Below are 15,549 nucleotides of genomic sequence, written 5' to 3'. Positions count from 1 at the left end.
TAAAGAAGATATATCCCTGACTTATTAGGGAGAAATTGCACCCCTGAAACTCGAAAAATTGATCTGTGCATCCCATAAGTACGGAAACTATCAAAAACACCCCTTATCGTTTGTCTTTTCCCATTAAAATAGATGGAAAACCATGTTTGACCATTCAAATTACAAATTTACCCATCATTTATTAATAACTTGACCATGTTACCCCTGCAAAATTATCATTTTAAAAAAAATGTTATATAAACGACTCAAACTTTTGAACGCAAATATAAAATTGGTATACTCAACGACGCTACTACACATCTTCAATATTTATATACCGCAACAATAAATATATAACATAATGAAACAGTATTATACTTAATTTATGTTAAAATATATTTAATATTGACAATAAAATAGATTTAAAATTAATAATACAGTAAATTTAAAATTCAAGTTAAACTAATTCAGAAAAAAAAAAAAATCTGTTTTTTCTTATAAAGGTGGGAGACAATTTTTTTTTTTTTTTTTTTTTTGGAAAAGATAGGAGAAAATTTTAACATAAGATAAAATTGAAATATAAAATTAAAAAAAGAAGGTGATCATACACTACGATTTCAAGAATAGCCAGATTTCTTTTTCTTCTTTTTTTTTTTTTTGTATTTTGTTAAATTTTAAATTTAAAAGTATAATATTATTTTAATAAAATTCTCTTATTGAAAATTTAAATATATTAAATTTTACAGGAACTTTAAATATATTAAATTTAATATTTTTCAAATATTGTTAAATGTAAAATTTAATATATAATAACCAACAATGGATTAACCGAGTGGCAAAGGATATGCTCCTTTGTGGTCTCAAGTTCGAATCACAAGAATAGTTATTAATATTGTTGGCCACAGACTGCAGGGTTTACCTTCTTTCAAAAGCCTTATTCAAGGTCGAAAGACTAGTTAAGGTGCACGTAAACTGATTTGGACACTCTTAGTAACCAAAAAAATTTAATATTCCAATTTTAGTCTAAATATATTAAATTTATATTAACTACAAAATAATTTCACAGAAGTTGTTAATATATTTAAATTTTAATTGATACCCTTATTCCTTCTTTATTGCTTAATTATAACATTATGTTATTAAACATTTGCATAAAATGTGTTTAGCAAAGTAGCGTACTGATTTAATTTTGTATTGTCAAAGGTTCGAACCTGTTATGTAACAATTTATTCAAAAGGCAAGTTTAACTGGAAATGTCAATCCTGCCCTTGACGCCATCCATTTTAATGGAAAAAACTAACGGCATGGGGTGTTCTTGGTAATTTTTGTAGTTATGGGAAGAAAAAGTCAGTTTTTCGAGTTTTAGGGGTGTAATGAGTATTCTCCCATGACTTATCTAGATAGAGTTAACTACATTTAGTCCCAGAGGTTTAGTCTGCTAAATTAAGTCCACTAGAAACTAAAAGTAACAGTTTGGTTCTTGCCATTATTTAATAATTTTTTTTGAAAATACTCATTATCTTGTCTTATGTAAATGACAAAAAATTTGTGAAGTATATTAAAAATTTAGAAAATTTATGTTGATTATAAGACAAATAATAATTAACGAACTAAGTGTATTTTGGACTTATACAAAAAAATATTCAAATTTTTCCTAAACTAATAAAAATCTGAGTGTTACTTATGAATTTTATTGGACCTAAAAGTACTGTGGTCGAATATAAGGACCAACATGTGCTTAACTTTCTTGTATATGTATTAAGGATCTGTACCATCCACTTAGATGTGATATGCCAGCTTAAGCTCTCTGTCTGGCATTTATTTTTAGAAGTGGGGATGGGGGATCCCCAAGAGCATAATATCAATACACACTCTTGGCCCATACTAAAAAATTCTCAAACTCTTTTTTTTTTTTTAATTGAAATATTAATTAATTGTATATATTGATAAATAACATATTTTTGCAAAGGTTAGGTTTTGTGGGTTTCCACATTTCTCCCTCCCCACCCCCAAACTTTTCTTGATTGTTCTCTCTGATTCCCTTACTCATCAATCACTGCTACATAAAATTTCAGAAAATCTGTTTGAATCAAAATTTGGTGATAAAGAGGGCTTACAAAGAAATTATTTTTCTTAGAAAAGGATTATTAAAATAAAATTAATTTATTGATAAAGAGGGCTTACATCGAAATTTTGTGAAACTTAAATAACAATTATATTTTTCTAGAAAACATATGGAAAGACAGCCTTTACATCTTGTGGGAAAATGTCAAATTTGGAGAGGTACCATTTCCTAGTAGCATAACTCCTTCCCATCAAGTAAAAACTTATACCTAAAGCACAAAATAATGCATACAAATTTTGAGAAATTAGAAAAATCCCCCAAAATGTTATTATCTCAAACAGATAATGTGGGCACACTACTTTATCAAATAAACCTCCCTTAGGAATCTTGTATTGTTTTTCTCCATCTTTTCTCATTTTTGAAAGCAGGTAATGGTGATACAAGTTACCACTTATTCCCAACAAGAACACAATAATCCCAACATACTTCAAATCGATTCTTGGCTCCGGTAATCCTTCTGATAGGTGTTGAAAATATATCATCGTCGCAGTGATCGAGAAATAAAATGTACCGATAAGAATTGCAGAATCAAGAATCACTCCACCACTGTATTTGTGAATGAAAAGCACCTAACGATGCAAAACAATGTTATCAGCTCAATAATGTTATCAAAACACATAATATATAACATAACACCAAAGCATTTAATNGTATTTTAAATATTTTTATTATTTAATAATTAATTTATGTCGACACTTAAAGGCTAGTGTCATTATAGTTCATAAGTTATTGTTAAAAATACCTTATGTTGTCAAACTAATTTTCTAAGGTGATTTTGTTGAAAGATAATTATAAATAGACATATTTTACAATTGAACAAATGGGTTCTTAATGGATCAATCCATATTTGGGTTTAGTATCTTAAAAGATAATATTAATAATTTTATATTTAAAAGAATAATTTTAATTAGACATGAGACCTGCGCATATGTTTATTCAATGTTTTTAAAATAGATTGTAAACAAATTTATTCTAACAAAATAAACTAATTAGATTAAAATATAATAATTGTTAAATAATACAAATTTTAAAGTAAATATAAATTTTATATATATACAAACTTGTGTTAAGATAAAATTAATAATTGTACCTATATAATTTGTTGAAAGTCAAGCAATTGACTGTATTTATTTGATTGTTTTGTTTCCTTATTATGTATTAGCTAGTGTATCTTGTTTTTTATTATTTTGGGAGTTTTTTATTTTCTTAATTATTCTTTTCCTTTTACAAGAATATTGAATTCCTAACTGCCAAATCTTCTTGATTTATTTTTATTTTTTCCTTTAAGAGAGATTCCTTTCTGGATTTGTCTCACACTTTTTACTTATTTATTTATGTCTTGTTTATTCAATAAAATATCACAAGAAGAAATAGAGTCTGTTTTTCCTCCTTCTTCAAGTCTTTATTTTCTACATGGTATCAGAGCAGGTTTAATCTTGTATCTTTAATCTTCATCATCGAGTTTTTCCTACTCGGTATCTTTTGGTCTTCCAAATCTTCATGCCCAAATACGGACCAGCCTCCAGTATGGTTACAGAAAGTAATTCTTCCTCAACTTCTTCGGGCATCATTGTTCCTTCATCTCCTTTTGTTCACAATATGGAGCCACCATCACCTGAAGTAAGTCCTTTTAATAAGGAACAAATGGATATGCTTAAAAAATTATTGTCTTCTCTTTTGTCTACTCAGTCACAAACCGGTTCGTCTTCAAATCATGTCATTGGTTCTGGAACCCTGGCTCACAAAGGTAATTCTATGAGCGTTTTTTCTATGTATAAGAAACAAGACAAACCCTGGATTGTGGACTCAAGAGCATCTAATCATATGACGGGGGATGCAACGGTTTTTAATACATTTAACTCATGTCCAAATAATTTAACCATTAGAATAGCAGATGGTTAACTATCAAAGGTTACTGGTACAAGTTTAGTTGTGTTATCAAAGGATATTACACTCAATTCTGTTCTTCTTGTTCCTAACTTGGACTGCAATTTGTTGTCAATTAGTAAACTTACTAAGGAAATGAGGTGTGTTACTAATTTTTTCTCCACTCATTGTGAATTTCAGGATTTGGATTTGGGGAAGACGATTGGCAATGCTGAGGAGTGCTCTGGACTCTATATCTTTAAGGAGTGCCCACTTTCACAAGAACAACCTCAAAAGGCAGTTAAAGTTAGTTGTTTTTCAGTATTTCATCAAAATAATGATAGTACTATTATGTTATGGCTCTATCATTTAGATCATCCCAATTTTATGTACCTCAAACCTTTATTTCCTTCGTTATTTAATAAAAATCCAAAATCTCTTGAATGTGAAATCTGTCAATTATCAAAACATGTTCGAAATCTGTCAATTATCCAAACATGTCTGATCTCATTTTCCTATTCAACCTTATAAAGCATCGAGACCATTCTCTATGATTCACAGCTATATCTGGGGTCCGTCAAAAATAAAAAATGTAACAAGTGCTAGGTGGTTTGTCTCATTCATAGATGATCATACTAGATTAACCTGGATGTTTCTTATGAAAGACAAATCAGAAACAAGTCAAATCTTTAAAAATTTCAAAAATATGATTCATACCCAATTCCAGTCACAAATCCAAATCCTAAAGTCTGACAATGCTAGAGATTACTTCAACGTCGTTCTAAGGGAATTCCTATTAAAAGAAGGGATAGTTCACTTCAGTTCCTGTGTAGATACCCCATAACAAAACGAAGTCGCTAAAAGGAAAAATAGACATTTGTCAGAGGTAGCTAGGTTGCTAATGTTCTCCACAAATGTACCTAAATTCTTCTGGGGGGAAGCTGTTCTTACAACAGCATATCTTATCAATAGGATGCCATCTAGGGTGCTAAAATTTCAAACACCATGTCAAACAATTCTAAAATCTTTTCTTACTACTTGTCTCATTTCCATTATTCCACCTAAAATTTTTGGATGCTCTGTCTTTGTCCATGTCCATCAACAATATAAAAGTAAACTTGATCCTAAGTCACTCAAGTGCATCTTCCGTGGGTATTCAACAAATCAAAAAGGATATAAGTGTTACTCTCCTGTCACAAGAAAATTCTACAATTCAATGGATGCCACCTTTTTTGAGAATCAGCCATACTACCCCAAAACTGATATTCAAGGGGATAACTCAGCTCAAGAATATCAATGTTGGGACTTTGAGTCATTCCTATAGTCACCCATCACCACACAGAAAATCACATTCCTCTAGAGTCATTTAGTCAACCTCAACCTACCAAAAACACCGAGTTCATTGTTGATTTGCGGGATACGGAGCACATCCAAGAGGAAACAGAGGAAAGAGCACTTTCTCAACAAAACCATGAAGCTGAACCAAGTCCTAATCCTCCCAAAATTCCAGGTAATAGTTCTGACTTAGATTGTTCTGTTGATTTTGAGTTAGAAAATAAGATTTTAAATATGCCCATAGCTTGGAGAAAAGGGGTTCGGTAATGCTCTCAACATCCCATTGGAAACTTTATTTCATATGATGGTTTGTCACCTTCTTTTCGTGCTTTCACTAGTAGTCTTATAGAGATACAAGTTTCTCGCAATATTCAGGAAGCCTTTGAGTGTCCTAAGTGGAAGGTTGCCGTTAATGAAGAGATTCAGGCACTAAGAAAGAATGGAACTTGGGAAATTACTGATCTTTTGAGGGGTAAGAAAACTATTAGGTGTAAGTGGATCTTCACAGTGAAATATAAGGCAGATGGTAGTGTGGACAGGTATAAAGCTCGTTTGGTTGCCAAATGATTCACCCAATCCTATGGCATTGACTATTAGGAAACTTTTGCTCCAGTTGCCAAGCTCAACACTGTTCGTGTACTTTTATCTTTGGCAGCTAACCTTAATTGGTATTTGCATCAACTGGATGTGAAGAATGTCTTCCTTAATGGTGATCTAGAGGAAGAAGTCTATATGGATATTCCTGATGGGCTTGAGACATCATCTAACTCCAACAAGGTTTATAGACTTCGAAAATCCTTGTATGGACTCAAGCAATCTCCACGGACATAGTTTGAGAGATTTACTAAAGCAGTAAAAGGTTATGGATATTCCCAATGTCAATCTGACCATACTTTATTTGTGAAGCACTTTCCTGAAGGGAAGATGGCCATTATTATTGTTTATGTGGATGACATCATTCTAACAGGTGACCATGAGAAAGAAATTAGACTTCTCAAACAATTCTTGGATAAAGAATTTGAGGTCAAGGACCTAGGGAATCTCAAGTACTTCTTGGGGATGGAAATTGGTAGGTCAAGGAAAGGCATCTCTGTCTCCCAACGTATGTATGTTCTGGATTTGTTGAGTGAAATAGGAATGCTTGGTTGTAAGTCTGTCGAGACCCCCATGGATCCAACAGTCAAGCTTGAAGTTAATGATGGGAGTGTTCCTATCGACAAGGGACGGTATCAATGCCTTGTGGGGAAACTCATCTATCTTTCCCATACTAGACTTGACATCGGTTTCTCCGTCAGTGTAGTCAACCAGTTCATGAATTGCCCGACTGAGAGACATATGATTGCTGTATATAGAATTATGAAATATCTCAAGATGACTCCGGGTAAGAGTCTATTATTCTCAAGAACTTCTAAGAGAAATATCGAAGTTTATTCAGATGCATATTGGGCAGGATCCATTACAGATCGACGATCAACTTCTGGATATTGTTCTTATGTGTGGGGAAACTTGGTGACTTTGAGAAGTAACAAGCAATCAGTTGTAACCCGTAGTAGCGCAGAAGCAGAATTTCAACTATGGCACAGGGAATTTGTGAAGGAATTTGGTTACAAAGATTATTATTAGAATTAAAGGTCACCTTGGAGCATCCTATGTAATTATAATGTGATAATCAAGCTGCCATCAGGATAGCCAAGAATCTGGTTCATCATGATCGAACTAAGCATGTGGAGATAGATCGACATTTTATTAAAGAAAAGATTGAAGAATGAATTTTTAAGGTTAGCTACACTCCGACAACCGATCAAACTGCATATATTCTCATAAAAACTCTTGCTCGAGCCAACTTCGAAGACTTTATAGAGAAACTTGGTATGATCAACATCTATACATCGGCTTGAGGGGGAGTGTTGAAAGTCAAGCCGTTGATTGTGTTTATTTGGTTGTTTTGTTTCCTTATTATGTATTAGCTAGTGTATCTTGTTTTTTAGGAGTTTTTTATTTTCTTAAGTATTCTTTTCCTTTTACGAGAAGATTGAATTCCTAATTGTCAAATCTTCTTGATTATTTTTATTTTTTCCTTTAAGAGATATTCCTTTCCGGAATTGTCTCACCCTTGTTACCTATTTATTTATGTCTTCCTTATTCAATAAATATCACAAGAAGAAATAGAGTATGTTTTTCCTCCTTCTTCAAGTCTTTATTTTTGACATAATTATTAATATCAATTATAGGTAGATGTCATTAAATCATTCATCAAACTTGAGAAGATCACATGAATATTATATGGTTTAATTATATTTTCAGGATCATCACCTTGTACAATTGATATTATTTTTGCAGACATGTCTTTAATATTCGATGTCAGTATTTTGTAGTAAATCGTGTATGATATTTAAGATCACCTGAATATTATCAAAATCAACTATTTAAACTTAAAATTTATACTGGCCTTCCGCAATTTCTATAACTTATATTCATTTTCAAGTTGCGTTGCACATATATGTTTATTATATATTTTTTTACATTATTATTGGTTTTTTGGTCTTTTAAATATATATTTTCTATATTGAAGTTCATTTTATATTGAATTGATAATTAAAAAAATCAATAAATAAAATATCCACAAATTGAACTCAAAGTCTATATCATCATGGTTCTTCTCAAATATGTCACCATTTGAAATCTACAACCAAAGTTTAAAACTTTGTCAAGAAAAGCAAAAAAAATTGTAGGATAACCCATTGAGTATTATTAATAAGTCTATAAATCAATCAAAGAAAGAGAAACCTTGTTGAAAAATGTGAACTTTTAAGTAAGAGACTTGCAAAGTCAAAGGAAAAAACTGATTTTGATTGTTGAAATGAGAAAATGAATTATTTTTATTTTAGAAATTAAAAAAAAAAATTGCATTTGATTTATTATTTTGGATAAGATTTTGGGAATAATATTGGGTAGTTGAATAAGGGGGTATTACGAGGTAAAATTTAAAAATTTCTAAAAAACCCCTTAGGTTTGCTAATTTAATTAAACACCCCAATATATAAAAATTGTGTAAAATAACAAAAACACCCCCATCACCCGCAATGTCAGATTCCGACCACCATCGCCAGAATCTGATCAAAAAATTGCGTTACGACACAAACCGGTCGGATCTGTGTCGTAAAGCGTCGATATGACCTTTTCCGGCCAGATCCACCACGGATCTGGCCGAAAAATGCCAGATCTACAACCAGATGTGGCCATTGACTGCCGCAAAGGTCCATCTGTTGACGACTAAATCTAGCCTTTTCCACTGTGGATTTGGCTGGAAAAGGCCAGATCAGTGAATAACCATCCATTTCAGGTCGTGGTGTAAGTCGTTGTGACAGATTCTGGCTACCACCGATGGTGGTTGCTAGAATCTGGCAAGTATGGGTGGGTGGGGGTGTTTTTACTAATTTTTAAACTTTTTTTTCTAGGGGTATTTAATGAAATTAATAAACTTAAGGGGTCTAAAAGTAATTAAAAAAATACACTAATATTTCTCAAATAATTTGCCAAACAATATTTGGGGAATATGATTGAGAATATGAGTAGAAATATTGAACCAAACGCACCCAAGAATGTTGAGAAGAGAACTCACATAGAAAGCAAAAATAACTCCAATAATATAATCTTAAGGCAACTTAATTGAAGCATTTCTGTGACAAAAATCTATTTGTTGCAATTAGAATTGACCACCAACTATAGCAAAAAAGGCATTTGATGATAGCATCCTAAAGAAAGACAATAATTGTAAAACCCACAAAACCCACAAATCAAACAACAAAATCAATCCAAAAATCAACAAAAAGAGATAGAACAAATACAATTAAAACTACATATCAATATTTGTTTTCCTTTGTCATCACTAAAATTGAATTTGTTTTATGTGTGTGATGATAAAATGAATGATTTGGCAGCAGGTCTCTAGTTATCCTAATTCATCGTATAATATATCAAATAAAAACCCTATCTTTCTAGTTTCCAAAGATTCAAACCGCTAATCAATTGGAATTTTATTGAGCAAGTTAAGGCTAATTTACTACTGACTATTCAGTGGAAATAGAGAAACAAAGGAAATCAAAATGTGTGTGATAATAAAAAGAATGGCTTCATAGTGGGGCTTCAGTTATCCAAATTAAGTATATAATATATCAAATTAAATTCATGTATATTTAGTTTCCAAAGATTCAAACCTCTTATCAATTGGAGTTTTATTGAGCAAGTTATGGTTAGTTTACTACTAACTGTTTAGTGGAAGTTGAAATATGTGTGATGATAAAAGGAATGGTTCGGCAGTGGGGCTATGGTTATCCAAATTAAGCGTATAATATATAAAATTAAAGCAATATCTGTTTAGTTTCTAAAGATTCAATTCTCTCATCAATTGGATTTTTATTGAGAAAGTTATGGTCAATTTACTACTGACTGTTAAGTGGGAATCGAAATGTATGTGAACATAAAATGAATTGTTTGACAGTGAGGCTACAGTTATTCAAATTAAGCATATAATATATCATATTAAAACCCTGTCTGTCTAGTTTCTAAAGATTCAAACCTCTTATCAATTGGAGTTTTATTGAGCAAGTTATGATCAATTTACTACTGATTGTTTAGTGGAAACCTAAATGTGTGTGATGATAAAATGAATGGTTTACTAAAGCTACATGGTTCAACATCAAACATCAGTTGATATTTAAATATTCAAACTTCTCATCAATTGGAGTTTTATTGATCAAGTTATAGTCAATTTACTACTAATTGTTCAGCGGAAACCTAAATGTGTGTGATGATAAAATGAATGGTTTACTAAAGCTACATGGTTCAACATCAAACATCAGTTGATATTTGTTAAATAAATGAAATAGTTATATTAAGCAACAACCTCTTTTCATGATATATGTATGTAATATAAAAAGATATTAACAAAAAAAAGATAGAACAATTACAATTAAAACTACGTATCAATATTTATTTTCCTTTAAGGATAATAATAATAATTCAGCATATTATAAATGGTTTACTAAAGCTACATGGTTTGGCAACAAACATCAGACAATATTTGTGATTCAAATAAAATTTGTTATATTTAGCAACAAACTGTTTTCGATATATGTATGTAACATTAAAAAAATATTAAGAAAAAGAGATAGAACTAATACAACTAAATCTGCATATCAATATTTGTTTTCCTTTGTCATCACTAAATTTGAATTAGTTTTATGTGTGTGATGATAAAATTAATGGTTCGGCTGTAGGTCTATAGTTATTCAAATTCATCATATAATATATCAAATTAAAGCTCTATCTTTCTAGTTTTCAAAGATTCAAACCGTTCATCAATTAGATTTTTATTGAGTAAGTTATGGCTAATTTACTACTGATTGTTCAGTGGAAATTAAGAAATAGGGGAAACCGAAATATGTGTAATGATAAAATGAATGGTTTGGAAGTGGGGCGACATTTATCCAAATTAAGCATATAATATATCAAATTAAAGACCTATCTGTCTAGTTTCCAAATAGTCAAACCTCTGATCAATGTGAGTTTTATTGAGCAAGTTATAGTCAATTTACTATTGACTAATTAGTAGAAACTGAAATGTGTGATGATAAAAGGAATGGTTCAGCAGTGGGGCTAAGATTATCCAAATTAAGTGTATAATATACCAAATTAAATCTTTGTATGTATAGTTTCTAAATATTCAAACCTCTTATAAATTTGAGTTTTATTGTTCAAGTTATGGTCAATTTACTACTGATTATTTAATAGAAACCAAAATGTGTGTGATGATAAAAAGAATGGTTTGGCCGTAGGTCTATAGTTATCCAAATTAAGTGTATAATATATCAAATTAAAGCCCTATCTATCTAGTTTTCAGATATTCAAACCGCTCATTAATTAGATTTGTATTGAGTAAGTTATGGCCAATTTACTACTGATCATTCAGTAGAAATCGAGAAACAGGGGAAACCGAAATGTGTGCGATGATAAAAATAATGGTTTGACAGTGAGGCTATAGTTATCCAAATTAAGTATATAATATACCAAATTAAAGACATGTATGTTTAGTTTCTAAAGATGCAAACCTCTCATCAATTGAATTTTTATTGAGCAAGTTATGGTCAATTTACTACTAACTGTTCAGTGGAAACCAAAATGTGTGTGATGATGAAATGAATGATTCGGTAGTGGGGCTACAGTTATCCAAATTAAGCGTATAATTTATCAAATTAGAACACTGTCTACCTAGTTTCTAAAGATTGAATCCTCTCATTAATTGGATTTTTATTGAGCAAGTTATGGTCAATTTACTACTAATTGTTTAGTGGAAACCAAAATGCTTGTAGTGATAAAATGAATGGTTTACTTGACCCAAATTTAAGGGATTATCATATTAAGACTGATAAGAAATATTTCAAATAACACCTATTAATTGGAAAACGGAATCAGCCAAAATTAATTCATTTAACATATATACTCACACAAAAGAAAGACATAAACAATTAATCATTCATATAACAAATTAAAATACATGAATGTTTTTATAGAAAACATATTCAACACAAATGAACTGTTTCTACTAATATAGATATGACACATACTCATAGTTCGGCTGACAATAGGATCATCCTCGATTTGATCTTAGTAAAGTACATGAACATTTCATTGAAAACAAACATAACAAAATTTAATCGATCTTTATGTTAAGATTGTTAAGGAACAATTATTCATTTGTATAATATTCATTTGTATAACATCTGTTACCTGAAAATGAAATCAACAAAAATTAATTAATCTTTATATTAAAATTGTTAAGGAATATACTTACTGTTCGACAAGACTAACACAATTAATCATTCAAATAGATTGACCAAACAAAAACAATCATTCAACCAAATAATAACCATTAAAATAGTTAGGAGATATACTTACAATTTCGTATTAAAATAGTTAGAAGATATATTTATAGTTCAGAATAACAAATCAAAATAACAACTCATTTGACAATGTCAATTAGACATCCTTCATTTATTTCATGTTAATTCATGAATCTTTGACCTGCAAACAACAATAAAAACAACAATAAATAAAAAATCATCGCTTAACGAAATCATGAAGAACAAACGTATTATTGACACAAATTAACATGACCTGTAAATAATTAACAAAAGACTAGACGTATTGTTGACACCAACTAACATATTGAGATAATACACAATTGAACATACGCTCCTTTTATAATCCCTTGTTGAGACCTTTTAAATGTCAACACAATTAAATACGAATTGAATACGAAGAAATGTTTGCAATGTCAATACAACGCACCTATATAATTATTAATAAACATGTATGTTTTTATTACCAATGCAATGCACCTATCTAATCCAATCTTTATGTCTATTTATTTAGACTTTGGAATGCCAATGTAACAATTAATATTGTCTACATCATCACCAATAAAATTCAACCACATGACAATCACAAATCCAATGTGTCATTCTGGTTAGACCTTTAGAATGTCAATGCAATGCACCTATATAATTAGTATTATTATTAATTATTAATACAACCAATGCAATGTACCTATGTATTCCAATATTTATTTACTTTGGAATACCAATGTAACAATTAATATTGTCTACATCATCATCAATAAAATTCAATCACATGACAATCACAAATCCAATGTGTCATTATGGTTAGACCTTTAGAATGTTAATGCAATGCACATGTATTATCATTATTATTATTATTAATTATTAATGTATATTCTATTTTTGAATTAATTAATCATTATAGATAAAACAATAAATATCAATCAAACGTGTCAAGATAGAGCAATTTAATTGGCTTGTCAATCCAATGTGTCAAAATGGAACAATTTTAGAGCTTCCAAAATGTTTCACATGGCGAACAACCCATATGGGTATTCATGGCGAACAACCAGCATGGGTATTCATGAATCTTAGAGCTAAAAATATCTCATTAAACCACACATCCAACGTGGCAAGAGAGAGCAAATTCTAGAGCTCCAAAATAAAACAATTTTAGAGCTAAAAAAAAAAAAAAAAAAAAGTTTCATATATGTCACTCAAATAAGTATGCTTTTACTTTCAGATTTGGAATATTAATGCAGCAATTAATATCTCTCTACATCATCACTAATAAAATTCAACCATATGACAATCACAAATCCTATGTGTCAAAATAAAACAATTTTATGAGTTTAAAAATATGTCATATGGTGAACAACCCGCATGAGTATTCAGTTATATATATATATAAAGATTAAGAGTTAAATCTGGACCTTAGATATGATATAATAATTAAAATCTTTCTGAGCTTTTGAAATAAAAAAAATTCTCGTATAAATTGAAATTTATACTATATTAATAAATTATCCTCATATTATTTTTTTTATCACCGAAAACTTAATAATTGAGACTAGAGAGTTTTTTTTTTTTCCTTACAAGCTAATTTATACGTAACTTAACTAATCCCACGAAACTCTGAAATTACCAATCAAATAAGAGTTTTAATGGTTACCTCTATTAGTAACCGAAAAGAAAACTTAAGACCTATCAAACCACTCGATATCCTGAGATAGTTGAGAGCTTTAAAAGAGATATGTGTTATTTGATTACACACGAGGGAGTAATGTGATCTACAATTGATTATAGGTAAATTTGTAAGAGTAATACAACACATATACAATTTGTAATGATTGGTTTATTATTTGAGTAATGTTATGTGCACTAATTAAATTGTACTAATCCAAGTATTAACAATTGAAATTTTGAAATTTTTTAACTTTTGAGGAGAACTGACCATGGAAATGAACTAAGTGCTCACGTTTACCTCGGTAATAAGAGAGGTCTGCCATGTCAGTTAGTACTTGGGTAAGGATGGTTTTGGTTAGTGCACGTATCATTATTCTTAAGTAGCGTTTGGTTCAGAGAATGTTATATTATTGAGGAATATTGTATTACTGGAAAGATAGATTACTAGGGAATCTTTAGAGAAATATGTTTGGTCGGTTAGAATAAATTGATGGGTATGTTATAATAATATGTTTGATTGGGAGGATAAATGAGTAGGTATGTTATGTGGATTACTAAATTGCCCTCATTTTAAAATAATAATATAATATTATTTTATTCTATTATTTTTTAAATTATTTCTTTTAACCCCCCTATATTTGAAATTTTACCAAAACACCCCAACCATATACAACTTTAATTTGTAGCAAAATCACCCCCACTCACCCCAAGCCACTGCCGGCAGCCGCCACCACCACCGGAAGCCGCTGTAATGGCGCACGACTAGCCGAATCTGGCTGGTCGTACGCCGATCAAGCCTAATCCGGCCAGATCTGGCCGTGAATATGGTGGTTTCACGGCTAGATCTGGCCGTTAATATGGCCATTTCACGGCCAAAGATGTGGCCGTGAAAAGACCAGATCTTTGGTCGTGAAACGGCGACTGTTTCACGGCTAGATCTATGGCGTTTCACGGCCACATCTTTGGCCGTGAAACGGCCAGATCTGGTCGTTTCCGGCCATGGATCATAAATCCATGGTCGAAAATTTCCTTATCAGCACACGACTGCCAAGATCCTGCCAGTCTTGTGCCAATATGACGACTTTCGCCGGTGGCCAGCGGTGGTCTTGGATGATTGGGGGTATTTTGTTAATTTTTAAACTTTTTTATGGCAGGATGTTTTAGCTAAGTTCTCAAATGTAGGGGGTCTTGGTAATTGTTATTTGGTAGATATATGAGGGCAAATGTGTCCAGAATGATAAAATATTCAGGGCAAAATAGGGTAAAAATTATGATTACCTCGGTAATCTAACATTAACACCCCTGAGAAGGTAATTTGATTACCTCCAATATTACCAATAGTAACCACTATTTATAATAAAATATTACTGTAATATTATATTACTTGAGAACCAAACGAGAGAATCTTGAAAATTAAACAAAGATTATAGGATTTATCCTATTCCACCCCGAACCAAACGCACCTTTATTATTTTAAGTCATTGATCTCATTATCTTCCTGTCAGTTCAGATCAAACCGACCCGTGCCCACCGCTTCTTTGCCCGACCCATAATTATGCTTCACCTCCGTTAAACAACATATTCTCAGTTTCTTTCACAAGTCTAAACGTACGTTAGAGATCTTGGAACCGACGGGAGACTTGTAAAACTGGCAATCGA

At 31.0% G+C, this 15,549-nt stretch overlaps 1 protein-coding gene across 1 annotated transcript; it reads right to left on the bottom strand.

Moving 5' to 3' along the window:
* Window positions 1–2,161: 2,161 nt before the first annotated feature.
* Window positions 2,162–3,675, bottom strand: LOC116129801 (steroid 5-alpha-reductase DET2-like). Its single transcript, XM_031415532.1, has 2 exons — window positions 3,577–3,675; window positions 2,162–2,673 (listed from the first exon to the last, which is right to left on the bottom strand). The coding sequence occupies exons 1-2, from the start codon at window positions 3,673–3,675 to the stop codon at window positions 2,203–2,205; spliced, it is 570 nt and encodes a 189-aa protein (XP_031271392.1). The 3' UTR covers window positions 2,162–2,202.
* Between the last annotated feature and the right edge of the window lie 11,874 nt (window positions 3,676–15,549).

The sequence above is a fragment of the Pistacia vera genome, unplaced genomic scaffold (genome assembly GCF_008641045.1).
Source record: "Pistacia vera cultivar Batoury unplaced genomic scaffold, PisVer_v2 Contig106, whole genome shotgun sequence".
Lineage (NCBI taxonomy): Eukaryota > Viridiplantae > Streptophyta > Magnoliopsida > Sapindales > Anacardiaceae > Pistacia > Pistacia vera.
The sequence above is the reverse complement of the archived record's forward strand: the minus strand, read 5'-3'. Positions and strand labels throughout refer to the sequence as shown.